At 41.1% G+C, this 27,833-nt stretch overlaps 1 protein-coding gene across 10 annotated transcripts in view; it reads right to left on the bottom strand.

The window, feature by feature from the left end:
- The window catches only part of CPLANE1 (ciliogenesis and planar polarity effector complex subunit 1), a 286,624-nt gene that overhangs the window by 128,051 nt on the left and 130,740 nt on the right, over positions 1-27,833 (bottom strand). For 7 of the 10 annotated variants that reach the window (XR_015055411.1, XM_085871012.1, XM_085871011.1 and 4 more), the window contains 6 exons: positions 22,830-22,936; positions 21,267-21,723; positions 15,322-15,810; positions 8,010-8,151; positions 4,417-4,889; positions 1,919-2,082 (listed from right to left, as the gene is read on the bottom strand). Coding sequence is in view for 9 of the 10 variants with exons in the window: in XM_085871012.1 (XP_085727138.1) it covers positions 1,919-2,082; positions 4,417-4,889; positions 8,010-8,151; positions 15,322-15,810; positions 21,267-21,723; positions 22,830-22,936 (1,832 nt within the window). In the remaining variant the exon portion in view is untranslated. The remainder of the gene's footprint in view (positions 1-1,918; positions 2,083-4,416; positions 4,890-8,009; positions 8,152-15,321; positions 15,811-21,266; positions 21,724-22,829; positions 22,937-27,833) is intronic. The other 3 variants (XM_085871010.1, XM_085871008.1, XM_085871013.1) reach the window with 3 other exon arrangements.

The raw sequence follows: 27,833 nt of genomic DNA, 5'->3' as shown, positions 1-27,833 counted from the left end.
ATTTTGTCCAGCAGTTCAGGAGTCCATATAAGTCAAACAAACATACAAACATTTCTCAAATTGTTATATGACAAGCAAAGAACCAGTTCTTACGGATGGGTTAATTCCCACACTCTTATGATGTCTCTGGTATATTATATTTTGACATAAGACCAGTTTCCACGAGGAAATTACAATACACACTTACATGGAGAAAATTGGGGTCCTCCAACGCACCACCCTGAACCCTTGGAATTATGTTTTTCTTCCCGAAGCATCCCACAAGTACAAACACCAGTTTTCAACTCATTTCTTCCAGCGATTCAGTTATCATAATGTTCTCACTTCTGGGAGCATGGATTTCTCACATCAAAGGCAGGTCAGTGGTGTCTCTGTTTTCTGCCATTTATTTTCTCCCGTCAATTTTCCAATATTGCTCCCTCTGCTTTTTGTCCTTTGACCCTCCATATTTACTCCCAGATGCATGCATTCTTCCAGTAAACCTCTCCTAGTTAAACTACTATAATCCAGGCTGTCTGCACACATCAGCTCTTTTATTCCTTGCTCCTCATGTCTATGTCACCATTTCCAGAGGCTGTTCTGTCTTGCTCTTCCCTCCAAAACTTCAATGAAGCAATGCACAGTCATACCTTGTCATCCGCAATTATGACCTATGATCTTTATTACCCCCATTATAACCTTTCATAATCCAACAATCTTGCTTGCTTGTTTCAGTGTTTCCTCCCTCTCCTCTTTTCCTGTTTATTCAATACCTTGATGCTTGTGTCACTGTCAGTTCTACCTTGCTCTTCCACGAGCCTCACTCCTGCTAAAAAAAATTAATCAATATCATAAAGAAGATTTTAACCGGGAATCCCAGCATCACAAATCACAGATTCAGATGAAAATGTGAAAAGGTCAAATGAAATGTGTTGTTCATGTTCGATTAAACATACAATGATGAGCATAGTCAAGTTTGGCTTATCAAGAGTACAAGGATGCCTGACGAAGCATTGAAAAATTATTTCTTTGATCGATTATGAGCTTGAAAGGCTCTGTTTTTCAATGCCACTATACTCAAAAGTGAGAGGGCCCGAGATCCCTCATTACTTACATCCCAATACTTTCAAAACACTTGTGTGATCAACCACCTTAAATTATCATCCTACTATTAATTTGCAATTGGTCACAAGCTTTGACACCAATACAAATTTTTATGATGGGCCCGAGGCATCAAAAAGCTACATATAATCGAACAAACAGTTTCAAATGGAGCACCTCGTTGCCATGAGATCATTTAAATTGCAGCTGCGGCAATAAATGTGAATTGTTGCTCCCAGCTTGCCGGCTCGATGAAAGAAGATACCACCTGCATTTTTGCCGCAACCATCCCTATCCCGTTTAGAATCCCATGCGGGCACAGGCAACTTGCTAGTCATTATAAACACAAGATGAACTAGAATGGCACTCGGTAGAGCGCATACCTCTTCCAGACTGAACAGTTCATGTTTTGGATCCCACTGATGGGCTGGATCCTCCACACCTGAATCAAAATCTAACAGGCTTGTTCTTGTTACCCACCCAACTCATCCACCAAGTTTTGTCATAATCCATCCACAATGTTTTGAAATATCACGCTATATATAGTTTTTGGGCGTATCTATCAATGGTAAAGAATCACAAAGAAAATTTTCATATCCGGATCCAGATCTTCAACGGAATCAAAATCAATTTGTCCATGTCACATACCCAACCTGTACACCAACAGAGAGACAGACAAACAGAGGTGAAAACATAAACTCATCCTGCAATGTTTAAAAAAAAAAAATTCAGCGCAAGCGATGAATGAAATGGGGCAACCAACCAGGGGTAAATGTTATAAAGACATGCACAAGGGAAAAGGTATAATCATCGAGAAATGCACGCAAAACACACAAACCTTTCCTTTCTGCGCATATCAACCTTTTGGAGGGACTTGAGGATCACAGGAGAAACATCTCCAAGCAGTGGCTTGTCCTGATTCAAAACAACTTGGTCGTGGAATGCCATCACTTCATGTCGTGGAAGTAGACGAGGAGAGGAAGGAGGACGAAAACACTCAACCTTAGGATAAAGGATAGGAAATGGTCAATATTAACAGACTGGTTATATGTGCAATGTTGAGTTTCAAAATAGTGCAGTATGACCTGTGTAAAGCTTTTACAAGTAAACACTTGAAGAAAGAAGTCCAGAGGTTGAATAAATGTGCAAATAGTAATCTGTAATTCTGAATGCCACTGTGCACACGTTATAACAGCTCAACCAAAGAAAATAGAATAATGTTTCGCATTCTACGCATGGCGATCGCTACTTAAAAGTGTGGTGGGGTGAAGGGGGGGGGGGATTGCAAGTGCAAATCGCAAAGCCAATTTTGATGAACTGGGCAAGTCCTGCCTTGCAAAATGTTGATTCTGGATGCTCTTTGCTGAGGTGCATTCTGGATATTTAATCCAAACACCCTTGCCACATTTCTTTGAAATAATTTAACTAATAAAAGGGGGAACTTTTCATTTTAAGCTCCTTCTTAATACCAAAGTTTATTATTGCACGAAAAAATGAACAGATGTCAACATGCATTTCATACTTTTACTTTTTATCTTAATTCTTCAAGATCTACAAACTGACAGGAGGCTCACCCTTTCCGATTCCCCATTTCTTCATTTTTCTTTCCCTCTTCCTCACACTCTGTAGCTACTGCTAACACAATGAATCTATTTGGGAGAAGTTGTCACAAGAGGATCGAATAAAACTGAAAATGACGGCCCTGAGAGCATTTGCTCGAGTACCACGATAGCATTGTTTAAAATGGAGACCACCCTGTTGTTAAGCGGTTCCAAGTGCTTGTTTGAGCGTTTTGAATCAAGTAAGCCGGTTGGCGAACGATAGCAAGCTGCTTGTTAACGGAACACACTCGTGGTGTTGAAATAGCGCAGACATGATGGGTCAAGTGGTCTCCTCCTGCCTCGGATTTCCTTGTTAAATAGATCTAAATCTAAACGTTAATAAACTTCTGCATTAATCCCTTCCAGCGTGTATCATTTATCAAGTTGGTCTGAAAGGATAAACACCAGCAGGCTTTTGACAGGGGATTAGGATTATCCTGCAGTCCGAACTGATGATACCTGGGGTCCAGATATGGACTGCGATCCGCCTTTTGGGGACCCTTGACACTCTATGCAACAATGACTAAATAAGTTTCTCGTCAATTTAGTTGGACATTTATTGTTTTTATTTTTTGGAAATTATGCTACAAGCCCTTCAAAAGGCTATTGGAAGGTAGCATCATAGCTGAGCCAAAATAGGTGAAACAGCATCATGTTTGAATACACAAACAACTGCCGAGCAGCAGTGTTTAATTAATCAATATGTTATGTCACCAAAGCATCATTTGGCAATTCAGTTATTTTGTTCTCCAAACAGTTTTGAATCTGAACGAAGCTATGAAGGTAATAGAAGAATAACTTAAAATATTCTCAAATCCAGAACTGAATCTTCACCAAAAATCAAATCAATTCGTCCTCGTCACACAGCCAAGCTGTCCACCAGATTTCATCCGAATTAGTCCATATTCTTTTGAGATACTGTGCTAAACTGTATTTTATTTTGGCCCTATCTCTCAATGGTGAGGAATTACTTTAAAACTTCTCGTATCCAGATTCGGATCTTGACAAAAATTGAATTCATCCTCATCACACACCCAACGTGTCTTCCAAGTTTCGTCCGAATCTGTCCACAACTTTTTTGAGATATCGTACTATGTATCATTTTTGGCCCTATCTCTCAATGGTGAAGAATCACGGAAGAAAATTACAGGATCCTGATCTGGATCTCGATCTTCACCAAAATCTAATAAATTCTTTCTCGTCACACAACCAACCTGACCTGTGCACCAACTTTCGTCTGGATCCGTTCATAACTTTTTGAGATATCCTGCTCACAGAGTCAGACAGGGGCAGAGGTATTTATCTGAGCTATACAACCACAATGTATTATGTATGCAGTACACATGTTTTTGCTTCATATACGTAACCCGGGTTATTTTTTCTATTTTTGGGAGCGATCGAGGCAGCGGTCTGTTGCCTATACACTGCCCAAATAAAGAGATGTGTCAGAAGAATGTGCTGCCCGTTTGGAATAAGATCGCCCATCGGGCGGGTACTCTGCTAGTTCTCGTACATTCAATGACACGTTGATACAAGTAATTATAGTGTGCTGGCTGGCTATGATTTACAAGTGTTGAAGAATCTGCAACAACCAATGGAGTGAATATTTGAACAAACGTGGTCTATAATGTCTTTTTACAGGAAGAGGAAAGGAAAGTTTGAATTGGCTTTCTTTAAGTATTGTGGCACACAGATAAATAAAGGAAATAAATAAATATATTAATAGGGGACAAACCTCTCTGTTGGCTTTTGCAAGAGATACATGTAAGAGGAAAGGAGGTGAGGTTGGAGCTGGGTTTAACTTTTCATGAAGCTGATGAACAGAAGTGGTCCCAGCAATTGGAGAATGTGGATCAGCAGATGAAAACTGCAGGTAAGGTTTGTATGGGGCAGTGCGTTGTGGATTCACCCCAGGAAGGTTTCTATCTTCTCTTGTTACACCTTCACAAGACATGGGTATGGGCCACGCAGGTGCATCAATCTGGGTGAAAGTCCCACCCCGATTCATCTTCATATTGGAGCCAATATCAGGAGATGAATATTTGTGGTGAGCAGTAAGAGACAAACTTTGTCGTGCAGGTTCATGTGAGCTTTTGGAATAATTAGATGCCACGTTGAGATATGAAGGAGCCCCAGCATGGGAGACAGATCTGGACAAAAGAGAGTGCTTCATCTCCTTGTTGGATAGCCAGGCTGGAAATGGAGGACCTGCAAAAATAAACAAAAGCAATCCTGTGAAAATGATCTCCAATCTGATCTTTTCAATAATAGTGATGTTGGGCTGGGGAGGGTGGGGTAGTGTGATAAGTACAAAAAACGATGTGAACATTTTTTGTTGTAATAACTGGATTGCTGTGCATAATCACTGGATTGCTCAAAATGCAGTGACTCACTTTAAAAGCAACGAGTTTAATAAATAATTGGGATGTTAGCACAAGACGAGAACATAAATATAGCAGAGAGAAACCTGATCGGCATGCTCAACCTGATGGAGACAGTTACAATGGCTACACTTAGTCTATTGTATGCAGGCAGACTTGGGCAAGGACACATGACAAACAGGTGAATGGACAGTTTGGTGTAGGTGTGCGTGCTGTTCCCTGTTGTGAAGCATTGGGAGATGCGACTCAGGTTGGTCTCGCAGGTTGACAGACACCAATAAAATTTTGCAGTGGACTTTGCCCTTCAGATCTTTCTCGCGTCGCAGACCCTTCTCCACTGGTACGCATGTCTCTTTTGGCATTCCTGGCGTCTCTTACTAGCGTCTCCCTCCATCTGCTGCATCTTTCTGCGTTTGCAAAGTCCACTGCATCTGCTCAGCATACAAGCACAGCTGTCTTTTATAGCCAACCCAACACCTACACCGGACCCTCCACGAGGTGGTCTCAACACCCGCCCAAGTGTCACCGAGACGCTCCCACCGCACTGAAGTAGCACAAGTGGACACACCATCTCACCAAAGAGGGTGTGGGGCTTCACGGCTAGCACATGTGAACATGCCATGTTGAAGTGCAGTTGTATAATGTGAAAGGACAATGGGGATGATTTCAGAGTTAACACAGAAGAACCAACCAGGAACCATAAAGCAACCAAGAAAAGCTACACAAGATAAGGCCTTTACCGTTACAAACCTTACCCAAATTCCTCTACAGCTGCAGACAGTCACAAGAGGTACATACATGAGAATCCCAATGCACCCCCTCCCCCGCCCCTGCTCAATCCGATGAACCAGTTTCATCGCTTATTGGTGAGTCCTGAGCGATAGTGTAGCGAGAAACGCGCACCCCGAGGCTCCCAAGCATGCAGCACGTGCAATGTCAAATGCAATAATCATACACTACCAGTCAAAAGTTTTAGAACACCCCCATTTTTCCAGTTTTTACTGAAATTTAAGCAGTTCAAGTCCAGTGAATAACCTGAAATGGTACAAAACTAAGTGGTAAACTGCCAGAGGTTTATAAAAAAGTTTAGGTTCCCAAAAACTGAAAAATAATGTAAATTTCAGAGTTGTTAAAAAAGGCCCTTTTCAGGGAACAAGTAATGGGTTAGCAACTGCAGCTGTTCTGCAGCAATGGAAGTATATTAAGCCTTGAAAGTTGATGCAAACAATTCCTACAGGTGTCCCAACTTTTGTTGATTAGTTGCAAACCCTCTGGATAAAAGCAGTGTTGGAACAGACTGTGTTGCTGCACCCTCTGAAGCATTATTTGGACAATATTGCACTGCAGGAAGTAGTATATTGCTGTTATAATGGCGAGAAAGACAATTAACAAAGGAAGACAGACAGACCATTATAACCCTTAAAGGTGTAGGTCTTTCTTTTCGAGAAATTGCAAAGGAAGCCAAGGTGTCAGTGAGTACAGTTTCCTGCACCATCAAAAGGCACGTGGAAACGAGGAAACTCTGACAGGAAGAGGACTGGCAGACCCAAAGCCACAACACAATCAGAAGACAAGTTTCTGAGAGTCAACAGCTTCCGTGATGGGCGGCTCACAGGACAGCAGCTTCAAGCACAGCTTAACACTGGTCGAAGTAAGGAAGTCTCAGTTTCAACTGTGAAGAGAAGACTTCGAGCTGCAGTTTGACAGGTCGAGTGGCAGTAAGAAAGCCATTGCTAAGATGGCAAAATAAGAAAAAGAGGCTTGCCTGGTCGATGAAGCACCGCCAGTGGACTACTGAAAACTGGAAGAAGGTCTTGTGGACCGATGAATCAAAATTTGAAATCTTCAGTTCATCACGCAGGGTTTTTTATGCCGTTGAGTAGGTGAAAGGATAGTTCCTCAGTTTGTGACACCAACTGTCAAACATGGAGGAGTAAGCGTGATGATCTGGGGCTCTTTTGCTGGATCCAGAGTCGGCAACTTGCACAGAGTGACTGGCACCCTGAACCAAAAGGGCTACCATAGCATTTTGCCGCATGATGCAATACCCTCTAGTCTACGCCTAGTTGGTCAGGGGTTCATCCAACAGCAAGTTAATGACCCAAAACATACCTCCAGTCTATGTCAGAACTACCTTAGAAGAAAAGAACAATACGGTAGTCTTCACATCATGGAATGGCGAGCACAGTCTCCAGACTTAAACCCCATCGAGCTGGTTTGGGATGAACTGGACAGAAGGGTGAAAGCAAAGCAACCTACAAGTGCAACACATTTGTGGGAACTTCTACAACAGTGTTGGGAAAAACTTTCCGAACAATATTTGATTTCCATTGTTGAAAGAATGCCACAAGTATGTTCGGCTGTAATATCTGCATAAGGTGGCTACTTTGACGAGTCAAAAATTTGGATTAAATTTTGTTCAACAAAATGATTCCATGATTTCTTTTTTATCTGCAACTGTTTATTTGTTCTATGCTTTAATTTCAGAGTACATTGAAACATCAAACTGCTTAAATTTCAGTAAAAACTGGAAAAATGGGGGTGTTCGAAAACTTTTGACCGGTAGTGTATAAATATCAAGACCCGATCACACCTCTCACCTGTATTTTGGAGAGAAAAACTAAGCTCTCACCCAATCAATTATCCCATGGTGGCAGGGATCTTTATTGAATTAAACCCTTTCTCCTCGAGCCATAAGAATCTGTCGAAAGCAACCAAGAAAAGCTGCACAAGGTAAGCCTTTGTTGTTTCAAAGTCGACCCAAGTTCCTCTACAACTGCAGACATTCACAAGTGGCAACATACATTCTCACCCCTCACCGAGAAAGCCTGGACACATCCTCAATTTATATATTTCATCGCTGCTGTAGAAAGCAAAACATACAGATTGGCTTTCATTAAACATTTTCAAAATTCGAAATTACAATGTACAGAATGGTGTGGTCTACCTGGTTTGTTCAGTCTCAGCAGAGGTAGCTCATTCTGGTTTGCATCGATGCCCCACACTGGTGATTGCCCACGTATGATTGTAGGTTGGAGGAGGACTGGTGTAGGTGGTGGTGCTTTCTGCCACAAGTGTGATGCAAATGTCTGTGGATCAGAACAAGAGGAATCTGAATCAATTTTGCTTGGTGAGTTGAGATCCAAAGTTCATGAACACCTGTGCTGTATTCTCAAACATGGTGCAAACAAAAAACAAAATGCAGATGTTACAATTGCCTAAATTTTATTCATGAAATGCCTTCATAAAATGTTTTTTTTTTATCCATATCCAAGTGGGACACGTACAAAGCATGGATGCACCAAACACATAAGCCACTCGGGTCTTGACCCATCCAAGGTGATCAGCTTTTGACCACTAATTATTTTAAGGACCCCTACTTACTGTTAAACCCCTTCCACATGAATAATTCAGGAGGAAAAAAGGGCAAGGAACTTTCAAGATAATGTAGTTTAATCACACAAAAAAATTCCTTCTTTTTTGGGTATGCACACAATCAAACATCCATATATCACTGTGGTTGTGATAATAGGCTGATGCATTACGGGTCAAATCAACCTGCACATGAAGTTCTTTTTCAAGAAGTTCTCAAATGTCTCCTTTCCATGATATATTAACTTTTTAAACGGAATTGACTGCTTCAAAAGAAGACTGACAGCATCATTAACTGGTCGGTTTCTCCATTTTTACCCTCACCAGAAAGACAGAGTATTGTATTTGGGTCCGTTTGTCTGTCTGTTTGTTTGTCCACACAGAACGTGAGTGTTTTTCTTTGCATCTGCTTGTCGGATTGACACGAAATTTTCACCACAGGAGCGACCACTGATATAGAATGTTTTTGTTTTATTTTAATGATAATTATGATGTCACATGTGACGTGGTGTGGCAGCAATGTTAGAAAAACTTTGGACCTCTGTATCTCTGAAACCACACCAAGGTAAAAGTTTAAACTTGGCACATGGCAAGTACTCCTCATGGGGAATAATTGTGATTTTTTTTTTATGATGTCAAAGGCGCTTTTGTTATGACGTCATAATTGCATCAGGAGAACGCTCCATCCAATCAGTATGAAAATTTTTGTGGGTTTGAGGGATAAATTTGTCCACAGAAAAAAAAAATTGATAACATTAGTCGTGTGGTTTGGCAGCCTTTTTTTGTTTAAACCTTCAAAAATCTTCTTCTCTGAAACAGCTGAACAAATCAAGGTGAAACTTTAGAGGTATGACCACATATCCATGAGGAACAAAATGTTCACACCTATGATGTCATAGGTCACGTGGTTTGGCAGCCATATTGGATTTCGCTTAAAACCGATAAACATCTTCTCCAGAACGGCTGGACAGATTGAGGGGAAACTTCACACACGTCCCGCAAGCCTTGGGGATACCAGGGTGTTCATGAATAATTGATGTCACATGGTCTGGCAGCGATATTGGATTGGAGTGAAAATCTTTTTTTTTAATTTCTCTTGGACTGCTTCATCGATCAACGTGAAACTTCACAATTATGATCAAGTATTGATAGAGAATACAGGTTTAAAATTTGCAACCTGATCGGATGCATGGTCTGGCAGCCAGAATTATTTAATTTTTGATCTGGGATCTTTTTGAATAAGGCTCACTTGGCTGCTCCTGGATGGGTTTGAAGGTGGAGGACTAGCAACTGAAACCTAAATCCTATCCAGGTTCCTCCTGATGCCTCTGTCTTTACTTTTTGTTTGGGTTCCTTCTGATGACTCCAATGGAGTACTGTACCGATTTGGTCTTCCATTTGATTTGAATTGAATTTATTTTAACTCCTTTCTGAATGCAATAAATTGAATAACAATAAACGTCGTGGGTCAGGGGCAAGTGTGTCTGATCAATGCGGCAGTTCTAGTTACGTGTGTTATTAATTCCGGAACACACCAGTACACAAACACCACATAAAACAAGTCCTGGTGAGGGTCTGCAATCTCTGATTGCTCTTTTTCTTGTTTAAAATCTTTTTAATACTTGTGCAGTTGGAATCGGACCTGTGTCTCACCAAGTTAATAACAACCACTCAGACCATAAGGTTTTCACCAATGAACACAATAAATATTACCACACATATTGTGACGGTTTTCGGAGACCCCGGGGAAGTACATACCATGACAGATAAAGAAACCGTAGGATAGTTATTTCCACAGGATATTGTGTGTGGCTAAGTTGGGCTCAACACACCATCCCCTCCCTCCTGGCTCCACAGAGATATGCCCATGTGTTAATTAAGCAAATAACATCCCGGCATGCTTCGGGTCATGGATGAAAATGCTGCACAGGCCTGGTTGCCCATAATTATGGCTAGCATGGCTGCAAGACGAGACCTCAACCACCATAAGCATGATAAGCATGACACTGATGTTATCCATATGTCATGGTCTTCTCACTCACCAGATCTGAACCGAATCAAACATTTATGGGATATTCTGGGACACTGCCTGAGACAGCGTTTTCCACCTCCATCAAACAGACACCCATCCTGTCGGGAGGGGTGTCTTCCATGATCGCAATGCCCCCATTCTCAGAGCAAGTGTGGTCGCCCAATGGTTTGATAAGCATGACACTGATGTTATCCATATGTCACGGTATTCTCAGTCACCAGATCTGAACCGAATCAAGCATGGCTGCAAGAGGAGACCTCAACGACAATGAAAGAGGAATGATTGTGGGGCATATTTGGCAGGAGATTCAATGACAAAAACAGCTCAACTTGCTGATGCTTCACGAGCAATAGTGTCCAAGGTGATGTCAACATGGAACTCTGAGGGATAGATATCATCAGCAAAGGGCAACAGTGGATGGAAGCGCATCCTCCACAATCGTGATATCCGTGCATTAATTTGAAGTGCGAAGCAAAGCAGGCAGGCAACTGCAGATAAATTGACTAAATTTCAACCTGGGGAGGGAGAAGTCAGTTTCATCAAAAATGTTCCACTGGGAACTCCATAGAGTGGAATACCATTGTTGGGTTGCAATTCACATACCACTTATCACACCTGGCAATGCACATTTATGAGTCCAGTGGTGCAAAGATCACAGGCAATGGACTACTGAGTCGTGGAGAAATGTGATATGGTCAGCTAAAGCATTCTTTACCATGTTTTCAACAAACGGACGAGTGGACATGTGGCGCCAACTTCAAAGAACTCTAAAACCCTGATCACTTGGTTCCAACAGTGAAGGGTTCACGTGGTTCTGTAATATTGTGGGGCACATTTTCTTGGCATGGTTTGGCTGCAGTCATTCCCTTGGAAGGCAAGGTCAATGTCCATCGATACTTAATGGTACCGAGTGATCGTCTTCACCCCATGTTGCAGTATTTCTTTTCTGCCGGGAGGGGTGTCTTCCATGATCGCAATGCCCGCATCTCAGAGCAAGTGTGGTCGCCCAATGGTTTGATAAGCATGACACTGATGTTATCTATATGTCATGGTCTTCTCAGTCACCAGATCTGAACCGAATCAAGCATTTATGGGATATTCCGGAACACTGCCTGAGACAGCGTTTTCCCACCTCCATCAAACAGGTGTGAGTTGATTGACGGTCTCGTGGAAGAATGGGGCCGCATCCCTCCTGCAGAAACCCAGATGCTGGTGGACTCAATGCCATGGCACATACACACCATACTGGCCACATGTGGAGGCTCAATGCCTATTAACTGACTTTGCATTAATTTTCCTTTTTTTGTCCATTAGCTGTTTCAATCTATCTCTTCAATCTCTCTCAATCTCTCTCCACACCTCCACAGTACATCCACACACACTTTACAACATGCTTTGCACAAACAACATGCCACTTTTCACCTAAGGGTTGATCGAAAATGGCACTTCAGACAGGACAGGAAGGGTTGAAAGCCGCACAGAGAAAAAGGCAACGGAAGAGCACTTCGCAGGACCAATGAAAAATGCTCCGCAGCGTGGCACATCAAGGAAGGACCAAAGGGAGCTGTGCAGAAAGCAATGGCAATCTCGATGTCCAATGCGACATTTAGTCACCGGCCGCGCCACCAAGTTCCTCATGTCCAATGGCATAGGCCAGCTCACAGAGCGGTCTAATGGGAAGACAGGCATATCAAGAAGATATCAGCTCTCACCCAATCAGCTAATCTAATTGGCAATTGTGTTGCTCAAAGAATGGGGCCTATAAAAGCCCGGACCAGAGTCCAGAATGGGAAGCATCTGGGAACAACGGAGAGGTCAAGCGCGCTGTTGTCTCTGGAGTGAGCTGGTGCCAATACACCGAGAGCTGGTGGACAAGCGCAAGCGAGCGAGGTCCCATGCCAGGCAGACAGGCCAATCCAGCACAGAGTTCCAGGACACATCGTCAATACAAATTGATTTACACGATCTGTCTCTAAGTATCCCGATTCTACCTCATCCTATTTGGATGCAGGAGCATCAACGCAATACACCGACTGCCCTTTTCAAAGCTTACTGAGTGTCGTAACACACGCCATTTCATCCAATGCCACACGCATTCACCTTTGCACATCTCAAGACACTGCATCTCTTTACCCTCACCCACCATGGATTTTGACCCACATAAGCCAACCGGCTTACGTGTGGGTGAGCGAGGGGGTCACAAGCACGCCCAATCATCCTCTCTTTGTCCCTCTTTCTCCTCTCGCTTCCCAGCATGACTGTAGCACCTGTTTGTATTTGTGACAAGTGACTGACTAGGAGATTATGTGTATAGTAAAAGGATTTATCACTTGTGACACTGCTTGTACATTTTTGCTCTATTTTAATCATGATAAACCTTTTCCAAACTGTGTGGTTGTCAGCTTATATTGGTTAAACCTAGTGTGTATAACAGGGAGCTTGTCCCTGCTGTTCCGACATTGGTAGCCATTCACCAGTGTGTCCACCTACAGTAAAGCTCGGCCATATTTGATCAAGGTGGTACGTCAGGAAGTACAGGCATTATCTGGGGTGATTATTTTGCCAGGAAGGTAAAGCGGGATTGGATGTTGGGCTCGACCTAAATTAAACGTCTCAAACGGCATCTGTGGTTCAACCCTTCGCACCGCAGAGTGATCTGCAGTTCGGCGGCTTCAGGATTGTCAGCCGAGAAGTGGATCCAAGCACCCCCCCCTCGCAATCCCTACCGGAGGCGAATCCATAACAATATAATATTATGTTGTAATTTCAGATACAACAAGTGGTGCCAGGCACAACAACTCCCGCCCATTTTGTAATTTTGACCGATGACCATGACCCCCAAAACTTCGGACCCTACCGATCTTCACAAATATGCATTTTTCACAATAGGAATGGGTAGGATTATAAGTGACAAATAGAATAAGGTTCACTATAAGCTTAGTTTGAAGTAAATCAGATCATTTTTGACGAAGTTATGAGCGAAAAACGATTTTGATATTTTTGTGACCTTGATCTTGACCTTTAATCCAATTGGACCCAAAAGTTAATGGGGTCGTCCAAGGTTCATTGCCCACCTGTGGATTAAATTTGATAGTGTTTGCTAAAGCCGTTTTGCCGTGAAGTTGCTAACAGACAGACAGACAAACAAACAAGCAGTCATAGACTGGTACTTACGAAATCATCAACTTGACCTCTGACCTTGTCTAATAAAAGCTGTCTCTAGAGAAGATAGCAATGCAAACCAGAAGTTTCTACGATGATTCTGTACAAAACGATCAAAAATCGAATGTTTGACCTCACTGTGACCTTGACCTTTGACCAATTTTAACCAAAATCTAATCAGCGCTAGCCATCATCCTCCTGAATCACGTGGTATAATTTGACATTGGTAGCTTCTTCCGTTCTCGAGATATCGTGCCTCCAAACAAACACACAAACAAGCAGTTATAGAATGGTACTCACGAAATCGTCAACTTGACCTCTGACCTTGTCTAATAAAAGTTGTCTCTGGAGAAGGTAGCGACGCAAACCAGAAGTTTCTACGATGATTCTGTACCAAACCTCTCATAAAACATCAGATTTTTACCAGAATTTCGACAACCGAGTGTTAAGCATACTTAACCGTTACCAAAATTGAAGACAGGATTGAAATTGACTTTAAAACGAGCGTGTAATGCCATGAGTTACAATCCCCCTCATTCGCATAATCTTCAGTTAAGTCGCAGATACGACACCCGACATAAATCTCATAAAACATCCGATTTTTACCAGAATTTTGACAACCGAGTGTTAAGCATACTTAACCGTTACCAAAAGTGAAGACAGGATTGAAATTGACTTTAAAACGAGCGCGTAATGCCGTGTGTTACAATCCCCCTCATTAGCATAATCTTCTGTTCAGCCTCAGATACGACACCCGACATAAATCTCATAAAACATCAGATTTTTACCAGAATTTCGACAACCGAGTGTAACGCATACTGAGCCATTTCCAAAAGTGAAAACAGAATTGCGATCCGAGTTAAAACGAACTCGTAACGTCGACTGAAGCAAACATCTCCATTTCTCCATGCAATTATTTAATATTATTTTATCAAAGTCACAAAACCGTAATAGTCGGCCATCCACCAACAATCTTTACATAATCCGACGGCTTAGCGAGTTAGGCATGCGACGATAACCTTTATTGGGATAAAAAATGACATTTAAACACCATCTTTATCGAAAACACCATTGGCGCGCACACGCAAAACCTTTAAGTGACTCAACGACACGTTTGTTCGAGTGCGCTGCACCACGTGACGAGCCGTGACGCGGCGAGTGAAATATTTTTTATACAATCTTAAAACGTCTCCAAAACATCCGATTTTTACCAGAATTTCGACAACCGAGTGTTAAGCGTCCTAAGCGGTCGCAAAAATCGAAGACAAAATTAAAATTGAAGTTAAAACAAACTCGTAACGTCGACCAAAGCAAAAATACTCCATTTCTCCACATGAATTTACGGAATTATGTTTGACCTCACTGTGACCTTGACCTTTGACAGATTTTGACCAAAATTTAATCAGCGCAAGCCATCACCCTCCTGAATCACGTGGTGTAATTTGAGATTGGTAGCTTATTCCGTTCTCGAGTTATCGTGCCTACAAACAAACACACAAACAGAGGATGGAAGTCATCAATATACTTACGAAATCTTTAGATTTCGTAAGTAACAAACAGACAAACAAACCGGACGATTACAATATCCCGCTCCCTCCCTCCGGGGGGGGGGGGGGAGTGGGATAATAACACTTCATTAAAAAAAAAAAAAAACAATGATCATTAACATTTCAAAAAGTGACGTCACCCTCACCTTTATACTGCTGTTTTGTGGGGGTCGTTGATCAACAGAAATTTCACATGTTCCAGAATAATATCCAGAAGGATTTTGCTTTGACTTTGACTTTGCCATGGTACGAAGAGAAGAGAGCTCAGCAAATGATTCTTGCTTCCTTCTGTCTGTGAAGGCTATCTCATTAATTTCATTACTCCAAGTATCAATAGGCTGGGAAGAAGGCTTGGCTTTCTGGCTTTGCCAATCAAAAGTTCTGTCTTGTGCAGAAGACAGGGTTTGTGATAAGTGCGAGGGAGGTCCTGCATAGTGAACTCGAGTCAAATAATTCTGGGTTTGCCATGGTTCAAGTTCTTGTACCCCATGAACTTGGGGCCGATTAGATTCTGGGAGAGGCAAGCCATCGTCCTGGCAAGCCTGTTTTGTAGCCATGTAACCAAATGGAGTGGAGGTAATGGGAGTGAAAGGGTGAGAAACATGAGCTGGCACAGATGAATAAGATGTTTGGATCTGCATGAGACAAAAAGTTGTCAAACAGAAGGAAGGTGAGGGGGATTAAGACGAACTATAACGACACTTCGATATCGCGACGTTGACAGATATGCCCCCGCACACATCATTATACATACTTGTACCAAGTTTGGTTGAAATCCCTTCAGCTGTTCTCAAGTAGCACATCTTTACCTTGAATGACCTCTGACCTTTGACCCCAAAATCTAATCAGTTCATCTTTACATCATGATACATACTTATATCAAGTTTGGTTAAAATGCAATTACTGGTTCACAACTTAGTGCGGTAACAGCATTTTTACCCTCGCACAACTTCTGACCTTTGACCTCTTGCCTCCAAAATCTAATCAGTTCATCATTGCATCATTATACATATTTACATTAAATCTGACTTGGATCCCTTCAGCCGTTCTTAAGTTATCAGGCTACCGAAAACTTCTAACGGACGCACAGATGGGCGGACAGACAGACAACCTGAAAACATAATGCCTCTGGCGACTTCATTGGTATCGACATAAATATAGATCACATTAAATATTTTGCACTGTACACGTTCATTCACAAATAAATATCCAGTGGAAGCATATTTTTATTCCAATTGCTTTTGAAAAAAACATTGCACTTTATCAAACACTCGAAGGGGTATCCGGTGAAAAATATAACTTTCACACTTTAAAAATCGTGCGAATAAATTATTGAAATTACAGCTGCTTTTTTCATATCCTTTTCTCACCTGTGTTGCAAGTAGCGTGAAAGGCGGTGTATAATCACAAATACTGTTTGATAGGGTGATATACTGTATATTAATTATATAAATAAAATGGAAATGTTGAAAGAAAAAAAAAGGATTGAATATAGCAAGCGTTTTCTGAATCTAATCGATAAGAGAACAAGATTGAATGAGACTCACCTTTATTAAAGTGAAGAAGAAGATGAAGGACGAAGAGATTTTGTTTTAATGTAAACTAACCGAATATCATACTGCTGCTGCATACGTGTTATGTGCAACACATTATATGCTGCATGTACGCACGTGTGTATGCCTGTATAGGGTGTCCCAAAAAAATATACAACTTTGAAAATGCTTCGTTTGATCCTAAAAAAGCAGTAATTTTGTCACTAATGATTCATTTCTTGTTGCAGAGACCCTGCAGTTTATTTTTGAAACCAAGCAAGCACCAGAAAATGCCAAGACTGACCGTACAACAACGGACGAAAACTGTTGAACTTTGGCACCAGACGAAAAGTGTCATACAGGTGCAACGTCTTTACTCGAGACATTTCGGTATCCACTTGCGCCATGCACCAAACTTTCAGACAATAAAGTGCACCATCGCAAAGTTTACCAATGTGGGAACCATCTGTGACCTTCACAAGGGTCACAGTGGTCGGAAGAGGACAGGTCGTAGTGAATAAAATGTGGAAATGGTGAGACAGGCGGTCGTTCAGAGTCCAAAAAAATCCATTCAACGACTTTCTGCTGAGACAAACATTCATAAGAGCACCGTTCAGAGGATCTTTCGCCAAGACATTCATGCCTTTCCATACAAAATTCAAACGGAAACGGTGCTTACTGATAAACAGAAATGCAAACGACTAGACTTTGCAAAATGGTTCTCAGGAAAGTTGGAGGAAGATACAGACTTCCTCAAAAAACTTCACATGACGGACAAATGCCATGCTCACTTGTCCGGGGAGGTAAACAAGCAAAACTTTCGTTACTGGGGAACTGAAAATCCTGGTAATGCATCAACTGAACTGGTTCCTCGATCTGTTCTCAAAGTGACCATGTGGGTGGCAGTTGGTTGGTATGGGATAATTGGTCCATACTTCTTTGAAGATGACCAGGGACGCACTTGCACGGTAAACCAGAGGAACTATCGCGAAATGATTCAGGAATTCTATCTGCCTGAGCTAGGTACTCAGGCCCGTAGGAGAAACAACCTGATCCAGATGAGAACCCAGTGGTTCCAGCAGGATGGGGCACCGCCCCATACAGGGAAACAAGGCGTTTTCTCAACCAACTTTTTGAGGGCCGCTTTATCTCCCTCTACGAAGACGTTGAGTGGCCACCGTATTCCCCTGACCTTACTCCTCCAGACTTCTTGTGGGGGTATCTCAAGGACAGGATCTATGGAAACCCTAGGCCTTGATCTTGATCAAAAACAGTCTTGATCAGCTGAAGGAAAACATCCACCAAGAAATCCAGAACATTCCTGAGGAAACGTTTCCCAAAGTGATGGAGAACATGACAACGCGTTTGCAGGCAGTGATCGGACAACGTGGAGCCTGCATCGAACATGTGGTCTAAAAGAAAATGATGATTCTATACCAAAATTTAAATTTTGGTGGCAATTTTGACATTGGTACAATAAACTTCAACCTTTCAGCTTTCTCTCCAGCCATATATCTTATTAAAAAATATATGTTATGACCATCCTCTTTGCAGATGAAAAGTTGGATATTTTTTGGGACACCCTGTATATGCGTGCTGTGGTACGCATGCACGTGCGTGCTGTGCTGCTGATTGGGTAGGTGTACCGTTATTGCTTGATTAGTAGCATCCCTGATAGAATTGTTGCCAGTTCGACGGATGCAGATAGGCAGGGACGGACACAGGCACGCTAACACTGAGCTCCTTTCGTATTTTACAGCTGAACAACATATGAGGTCCGTCCAAAAAGTAACGGGATTGACTTCACAGAAATTTTATTCCAAAAAATAAATTGAAATCACAGCTTGTCCCCTTCAAAATAGTTTCCTTCCAGTCTCACGCACTTGTCCAGCCTCTTCTTCTACGCTTTGATGCATCCCCGGCTTCTGGAATTCTCCGGAGCTCCGTTGCCACAGCCCTTTCGATGGCCTCCACATCAGGAAATCGGGTCCCCTTGATCACCCCCTTGAGCTTGGGGAAGAGGAAAACATCACAAGGGGCCAAGTCTGACAAATTTGAGGGTTGCTCCAGATGTGGCACGTTCCTCCCCGCCAGAAACTGTCGGATGTTCAGGGCACTGTGAGCAGGGGCGTTGTCATGGTGGAGCACCCAGGCGTTGTTCTCCCACAGATCCCTCCTCTTGTCCCGGACTGATCTCATGAGATGCCGGAGAATCTCCTTGTACACGTATCGATTCACCGATTGACCCTGTGGTCGAAACTTGAAGTGGACAATGCCCTTGATATCAAAAAACGTGATGAGCATCATCTTGACCTTCGACTTCCTTGCTTTCTTTGGTCTTGGTGATGCCGGACTTTTCCACTGACGACTCTGCTGTTTGGTCTCGGGATTGTATTCGAATATCCACGATTCATCGCCAGTCATGACTCTCCCGAGCAGGTCTGGATCGTCCTCGAGGCGCTCGATAATGTCTTGACAGACAGTGACTCTGCTGTTTCTGGTCCTCGGACAACAGCTTGGGGGCCATCTTTGCACACACCTTGCGCATTTCGAGATTTTCAGTGATGTAGCTCCAGACAGTGTCCTAGTTGATGGAAAGTTCCTCAGCAATCATCCGCACAGTGAGTCGCCAATCTGCGCGCACCATCTGCTTCACACGCTCGATGTTGTCCGCCGTTCTGCTCGTTGAAGGTCTTCCAGACCGTGGATCGTCTTCAACATCCTCCCGTCCCTCTTTGAACCTCTTGTGCCATTGAAATGCATGGGTACGTGACATCATTTCTTCCCCCTTGACTTGCTGCAGCATTGCGAAGGATTCGGAAGGTGTTTTGCCAAGCTTGGCAAGAAACTTCAAATTGGCTCTCCAGCGCGACGACTCAGACTAGACAATGTGTAAAGCACGTCCTGTTAAAAATCACACAATGAGCGCAGTCAACCATCACCAATCATATATATATATATATATATATATATATATATATATATATATATATATATATAAATATATATAAATATATATATATATATAAATATATATATAAATATATATATATATAAATATATATATAAATATATATATATATATATATATATAAATATATATATATATATATATATATAAATATATATATAAATATATATATATAAATATATATATATATATATATATATATATATATATATATATATAAATATATATATATATATATATATATATATATATATATAAATATATATATATATATATATATATATATATAAATATATATATATATATATATATATATATATATATATATATATATATATATATATATATATATATATATATATATATATATATATATATATATATATATATATATATATATATATATATATATATATATATATATATATATATATATATATATATATATATATATATATATATATATATATATATATATATATATATATATATATAAATATATATATATATATATAAATATATATATATATATATATATATATATATATAAATATATATATATATATATATATATATATATATATATATATATATATATTGCTGGAATGTTGTGAAAGACTATGACGCAACCCATTCATTCAAGTTGTGTAAGTGGAGCACACAGCAGGCTCAGCCCCGTTACTTTTTAGATGGACCTCATATACAAGCCACATATCGGGCCTTCAAAGACAAATCTTTAGCACTGCTCATCTGATGTTGTTTCTTATCTACGAGAGTTCCAGAAAAATTATATGTAAGGGAAGTGGATTGAAGATAAGATTTGGCTTGATTCAGTTTTATCAACCTTTCAGCCTGCTCATGCTCATTAGTTCATGACATTGATAATTCCTGGAATCCCTCCCTCAACAGACTATTTTCTCTCCAACACAAATTCATTCCTTAGTATCAAATATCCGACTCAATGTCCCGACACTTGGACACCCCCATGTCACATGCATTCTTCCAGAAATCCACAACCGTTTTTTTTATTTCCAATTCCAAGCTGAATCTTCAACTCCTTTCTTTAATCATGATATTGTCATCTGTGGAACTGAGTCCCCATGACTGTTGCCTTGTGACTACACTCCAGTTTTTCAAGTATGTTGTCCATAATCATCTTATACTTGCTCCCAAATCCACCGCAGTACTCCAACACTGGCTGATACCCAATCCCTGTCCACTCCTTTCTTATTGTTTTCCTCACCCCTTCCATTGCTGCCACTCAACTACTCATTTGCATTGAATCGATGTTTTTAACTGCTTGTTCCTCTTTTCCCCTGCTGTCAGTCTATAAAGCTGTTTCTCTTAATCATTGTTCTGCCACGAGTCTAAATTTCTGTGGAAAATAAAAGAAAGAAGAGAAAACCTTTAAAGACAGTCAAACTTTAGGATACAACAATTATCCATGTATGGAAGGGAATGCATTCATTATTTTATGCACATAACTGTAGATCACAATTTTACCTGAAAATGTTCCAATCAAAGCTATAAGCCATTCAGCTTTCTTCCAAATTAGAACCACACTTGTATGCATTAAATTGATGCTCACCTGTGCAAATTGGCACAATTCTGACTCCAATTTATCCCTTATGGTTGGTCCAGCTTCCACAGATGCTCCATCTGCCATCAAGTTATTTTCTCCACTTATTCCATAAGGTACAATCTCTGTTTCATTTGATGCAGTTTCTTTTACAGTTTCTTTGAGGAGTCGCCCACTGCTTTCTGGGAGCAGTTGATTTTTCAAATCATCACCTTTCTGCATGCTCTTTTTCATTCCTTTCAACTGTGTAATCCTGTCCTCAGTCCTAACTTTAACACAATTCTTCATCACAATCTGTTCTGCTACCTCTTGTTTCCTACATCTCTCTGATTGTTGAATGATATGCTGAGCCTTCTGTTTTTCACAATTCCAGATTTCATACTGCTGCTTCCCACGTGGTGTCTGTCCTGACTTGAATCCCAAATCATTGTCCATCTTTGTGGAAGCGACCTGCATCCACTTGGCCCTAAAGAGACACAAAAGAGAAGCAGAGGCAACATGTCAGCCATTTGTAAAGTAAGAGTTCCTCAGAGCATATAAAGCTCAATTTGTGTTTGTTTGTGTATTTATATGAAAACGACTTAACTAAGAAAACTAAGAAAAAAAACGACTTGACCAAATCCAACCAAATTTTGCATATTGCCCAAGGGTACCCCAGTTTGATTTCTGTTGGCATAGCATATCTGGGGAGGAAGTCCAAGATGAGGTGAAGACCCCAATCCTCTCCATGTAAATGTGTATCGTATAGTGCCACCCGGTGGTATCCGGAAATAGAAATAATCTTCTTCTTATATAAAGAAAGTTAAAACAACTTGATAATATACGAGTATGTGCATTACGGTGATGTTGAAATCTGAGTGAGAACCATTCGAATTTTTCATATGCTGGACCCTGCCTGAATTAAATTCCTCAGATGGCATCTGTGGTTGGTCACCAACCCACCGTCCCACGGAGTTATCTGTGGAACATAGGCTTCAAGATTGTCGGTCGGTGAGTCGATTCGAGAACTCCCCTCATTATCCCCACCGGAAGCGAATCCGTAATAATATAAAACTTTGATCTCACTTGGTTTGAAACGATTATTTAAAAAAGCCAATTAACCTTATAAATTGTGATCATCCAAAATTTTCACACAAATTCATACTGATGGTGAACAAGTCATGGAAAAATGCTTTGGATCAAATGTTGTCGTTATCGTGGTATGGACCTAATTTCAGCATGAAGTCCAGTAGCTGAAGTTGATCATAAATCTTTTTTTTTACCCAAGCACATCCACATTGATTAGCTGTGGCATACAATTGTGACTTTGAACCATAAACAACTGGTTATTTCCTATTCGTTTTCATTAAATATCATCTTCCCCTCCATCAATCACTACCACATTACCTTGGCAACCACACCAAATTTCATCCATTCTAATTCGTTGTAGCACCCACCCATTTTTTTAACAACAGCAAAAAACCAACAAGGTACTTGTCTTTTGACCTTTGATTTGTCAAACATCAGAATCTGCATTATTGGCACACAGCTAGACAATTACCAAGAACACCCTCCATCATCATAAACATATACCTTTCCTTTTCTTCTTCATCAAATACATTCTGCAAATCTTCTTCATTTTCTATCTCATCATGATCCTCCATTAGCTCTCCGTGGCTGTCAATGTATTCAGGATTATCCTGAGGTGTAAATGGAAACAACAAAACGATGTCACCCCACATGAAGTTAAACAAGTTATATTAAGTTAAACAGACATGTTCTGCAGATCATTCAAGTGAATTAATACTTGACTGAACAGGGGACTCAGCTGTAATTAAACATGAGAAGGTATAATTAATTTAGCTTACGATGCTAAACATACAGTTTTGTGGATGATAAAAAGCAAGCAGGTAAACAGAAGGATTAGAAAATGAAATAATAGATTTATAATTTGTGGAACACTGCTTTGGCCATTGGCCGAGCATTCATGCCAAACATCACCAATCGCCGGCTGGAACTAGCCATCTGACAATTACTTGTATTTCCATCAAGTACGTGTGTTCTTTCTCCCACCACTGACATAAACATCTATTGATCCCAACTGACAGTGGGGGCAAGTACCATAGAGTAGTGTGAATGAGTGTACATGTATCAGGCAGCATTGGCATGGACCCAGACAGCTCTCCATGGCTCCATACTTGAACCCCGCCAAACACTGAAGTTTTTGTTTTTTAAACCACAGCTTGGAAAGAAAAAACTGAAGAACAACTCCACATGTAATGTATGTAGTAGAACAGAGATTGTGCAAGTTAATTTACAGCAGTAAAGAAGCATGAAGGAGAGATCGACCATAGTTATTCACATCGAAGGACAGTGTGCTGAAATCATGTTGCACCAGACTCAGTGGCATAATGGTTGTACAGCAGCCTGAATCTGGGAGGTTAGTAGTTCGAACATGACCCTGGCAGAGTCATACCAAAGACAAAAAATGATGCATTCAGATTCCTTGCTTGATGCTCAGCATTTAAAAAGGATAGAGCATGGTCAAACAACCATTGGGTTGCCAACCATTGCACAGGCTTGATGGGCCTAATGGTCTCCTCCTGCACTGAAGTTTCTTTAAAGGGAACTCATATTCATAACACATCTGTTTCACATCTCCCAAGATGTGAAGGGAGTTGCATGGGGTTGCAGATTTGACTTCAGATATAATCACCTTTTTCACCCTTATTCGGCTCCATATGACTTGTGGAAGAGCAAGAACACTGGAAAGACGCAACAGACCAAAAGGAACAGGAGAAAGAGGGGGAAAACAACAACAGCAGGGATGAAACACCAACAAATAGGAGATGTGAGGAGGAATGAGGAGTAGGGGAGGAAGCACGGGGTGGATAAAATGAATACAGCAGCAAACACTGTCAGGAATGAAAAACTGGAAATTTGGGAGGTAGGCTTGGGGGTGGTGGTGTTAACAGGGGTAAAAATGTCATGGTTTTGGATGGGGGGTGGGGGGTGATCTGAGGTGATGATGTACAGCCATCTTGAAGACTTGTTAGCAAGAATGAGATTAAAGAGAATGTGGAAGTTCATGCCACAGGTGAGAAGAAAAAAATAAGAGGAAGGAATGAGTGGAGGTCAGCAGTGATTCTATATTTGGGTAGTTTCACCAGAAGGGGGTCGGTGGTGGACTGCATGTGTCCTGCAGAAAAATGAGTGCAGGGAGGGTGGTGGGGAGAGACAAAGCACAGGAAGAGCAGAGGGTGCGAGACCAGAAAAGAGGTGGGACAAGACAGAGACCATCGACCTGTCTGTGATGGGAAAGTGATAGGCCCATAAACTCAGCTTCATCGTGGAAATTCCAATGATCTGGAAGGCCTTGGTTTCCCCGACATCAAGGTGTGAGGCAAGGGTGTCAGCCCAGAGGAGAGAGCAGTACTCTATCAATCTGCTGATGAAGGCCTTGCAGGTGGGTAGCAGTTTAGGTGTGCCAAGGAAGGATTATGTACAACAGAAGATGGATGCCCAGTCGACGACTGCTTCTGGAAGCCAACTTTGTCATGTGGTTTTGTGTTGCCAATTTTGAAATGTGGATCCAAGCGTTTGAGTGACTGAACTTCTTCAAGAGGATTATTAAGAAAGGAGAGAGAGAGAGAGACAGAGAGACGGAGACGGAGAGGGCGAGGGAGGGGAGAGAGAGAGAGAGGGCGAGGGAGGGGAGAGAGAGAGAGGGCGAGGGAGGGAGAGAGAGAGAGAGAGAGAGAGAGAGAGAGAGAGAGAGAGAGAGAGAGAGAGAGAGAGAGAGAGAGAGAGAGAGAGAGAGAGAGAGAGTTGACTGGATTGAAAGACGTATTCCAAGTGGTTGAACAGCTTGTGATTTTGGCAAGGTCTGAAGCGAGTGAAGAGGTTACTACCTGCCTCTGAAATGTATGTATATTCCCTGTAATTAAAATTATATTGAGTGAGAAATAAAATAAGAGGCATTACTTTCATACCGAACCCCTTAAATATATAAGCGGGTTAATAAATGCAGATGATTGCTCGTTCCGAATAATAGCTTAATTCATTTTCATAAATGTGCGAGACCATGCGAAGAAAAAAAACAAAAACCAATCAACCAAAAAACCCCAGGTAACAAAGTATCTCAGCAGGGCAGTCACAGATCACACAGTGCAGCAAGCACTGAATGGTTTTGTCATTTCGTTAAGTTTAGATGAACATCCAGTTGGAAATCACTCTTGACCAAACAGCATGTTACAGCAAAGATGATGTGAGATAAGGAGGACTATGGGAAATATGCAGATAACTTATAAAGACGCAAAGAAAAACCATGAAACAAACACCAAATATGTAATTTTCAACGAGATCTGTAACAGCAAAAATTGTCTCAAGGAAAATTATCCATTTATAAAATGATCTCAAATATCGACGATTTCTAGAAACCACTGATGATTCCGAGCAAATCTGCTGTACAGTATTTATGTAGTCATAAACTCCTTCACATTCCCCTGTTAAATAGTTGACACCTGGCAACTATCAAATCACAGGCACGATGATAACAAGAAAATCAGCCAGACTCGTATCATAGTATAAAACACAAACTCGAAGGAAAATATATTTCAACAGAGGTATTGTATATTGTGCTGTACATATTTTGGATTTTTTCATCAATATTTGAAGATTCCAACAACTGTGACACAAATCGCCACTTTTAAGAGTCATTCAGAATGTGAACAAATTCCACAATTCTCTTAAAGTTATATCACTATCCAGTTCACTTTTGAACAGACTTCATCAGTAGCTGTAGCAACAACAATTGGGACTGGCTTATGTTGGTCAACAGTATGTAGGGTCTACTTGGACAGATGAAGTCAGTTCTTGTTGCCCTGCCAATCATGGTGGATTGTGTGGGTTTGGATGCTGCCCAGCGTTGGATCTTGTAGTTCTGTGAGGTTGAGGAGTCTCCTCTACATTAATAGGGTTGTCATCAAACTCCCCTGCTTCATAAGAAGTCCTTCCAGTATCATCAAGTTCAATGAAAACGCTTGGAGTTTGAGCTTCACCATCAGTCATGGATTCACAACCGTTCTCAACAGGATTATCAGAGATGGCTGACATATGCTCACCACTGGCATTATCTTGTCACAACCTTCCTGAGGGTTCATAAGCACAATGCTATCAGGTTTCCCTGTTGTTCCTTCTTGATTCGGATTCAATCTCCTTGTGATCACTGTAGGTGTCTGCCTGCATCAAAACAAAATCATAGCATTCTGGCAACACATTGTCATTTTGTTCTTCTTGATTCGGATTCAATCTCCTTGTGATCACTGTAGGTGTCTGCCTGCATCAAAACAAAATCACAGCATTCTGGCAACACATTGTCATTTTGTTCCTCTTTTTCAGGAACAACTTCACTTGTGAGATAAACCTTATCAGGATTACAATGTACTTCAATGGCAATGGCTGGCTGGATGTCCTCAATTAGAGTTCTGGAATCTAAAAGCTCTTTTTGATGTACTGACTTCTTACCATCACCATTGAATTTCCTCACCACAGACATTTTTCTGCCGTTCCTCTGTAGCTTTGTAAAGCTCTGGACACAAAATATCTTGTATGTTATGATGTCCAGGAGGATAGTTTCTTCGGAAGACCATGACTCCAACAGGATGTTCTCTATCCCATTTCTGACACCAAAATGTAAGCAGGGTAATAAATGCAGATGAATAAGCCTGGTGTTGGCTTCGTGGTTAGAGTGGCTGGATTGGGATTTTAGGGTCCCGGATTTGAGCTCTGTTTGCCACTGAAATAACAGCAGGTGGGGTTGACTCAGCCTGTCATCCTTCCAAGGTTGGCGAAATGAGTACCAATGTACTGGTAGAGGGGCACAGCATCAGCGGCACAGCTGCACTTCCAAGAAATGAAAGCAACCCGGCAGCCAAGCTGTCATACGCAAGAACAGAACAAAATGCATACGAGTGCTCAATCTGAATAATAGCTTTATACATCGATCCTAGAAATGTGCAAGTCCATTTGAAGAAAAATAACAAAAACAAATCCACCAAAAACCCCAGGTGACAAAGTATCTCAGCACAGCAGTCACATATCACAGAGTGCTGCAAGCACTGACTGGTCTTATCATTTCATAAAGATTAGCGAAGTGTCTTACAGCGGAGACGATGCAAGATGGCTCGAGATGTCACAAGATAAGGAACAGGATGATGGGAAATATGTTGATAATTATTTTATAAAGACGCAAAGAAAAAAACACAAAACAAACACCAAATATGTAAATTTAATCAAGATCTAAAGCAGCAAAGATTGTCTCAAGAAAAACTATCCATTTATAAAATACATTCAAATCTCCGACTTTCTGCTGAAACCACCAATGATTCCCAGCAAATCTGATATGCATGATTTATGTATTCATAAACTCCTATATATACATATATATATTGTTGTGGTTGACCAAATTCGCAAACCACCATTCAAGGTCCCTTAGGTGAGATATCTCGGTAAGTATATGTGTAGTTAGGCCCAAACCCGTTGTCTAGAGGGAATAAATGTCATTCATGCGTGCTGCGACTCTTCAGGATAGCCGTT

The sequence above is a fragment of the Eptatretus burgeri genome, chromosome 2, assembly GCF_056783735.1.
Source record: "Eptatretus burgeri isolate ZD-2024b chromosome 2, Ebu_testis_v1, whole genome shotgun sequence".
Taxonomy (NCBI): Eukaryota; Metazoa; Chordata; class Myxini; order Myxiniformes; family Myxinidae; genus Eptatretus; species Eptatretus burgeri.
Note: the sequence above shows the minus strand (reverse complement) of the source record. Positions and strands in the feature narration are given on the sequence as shown.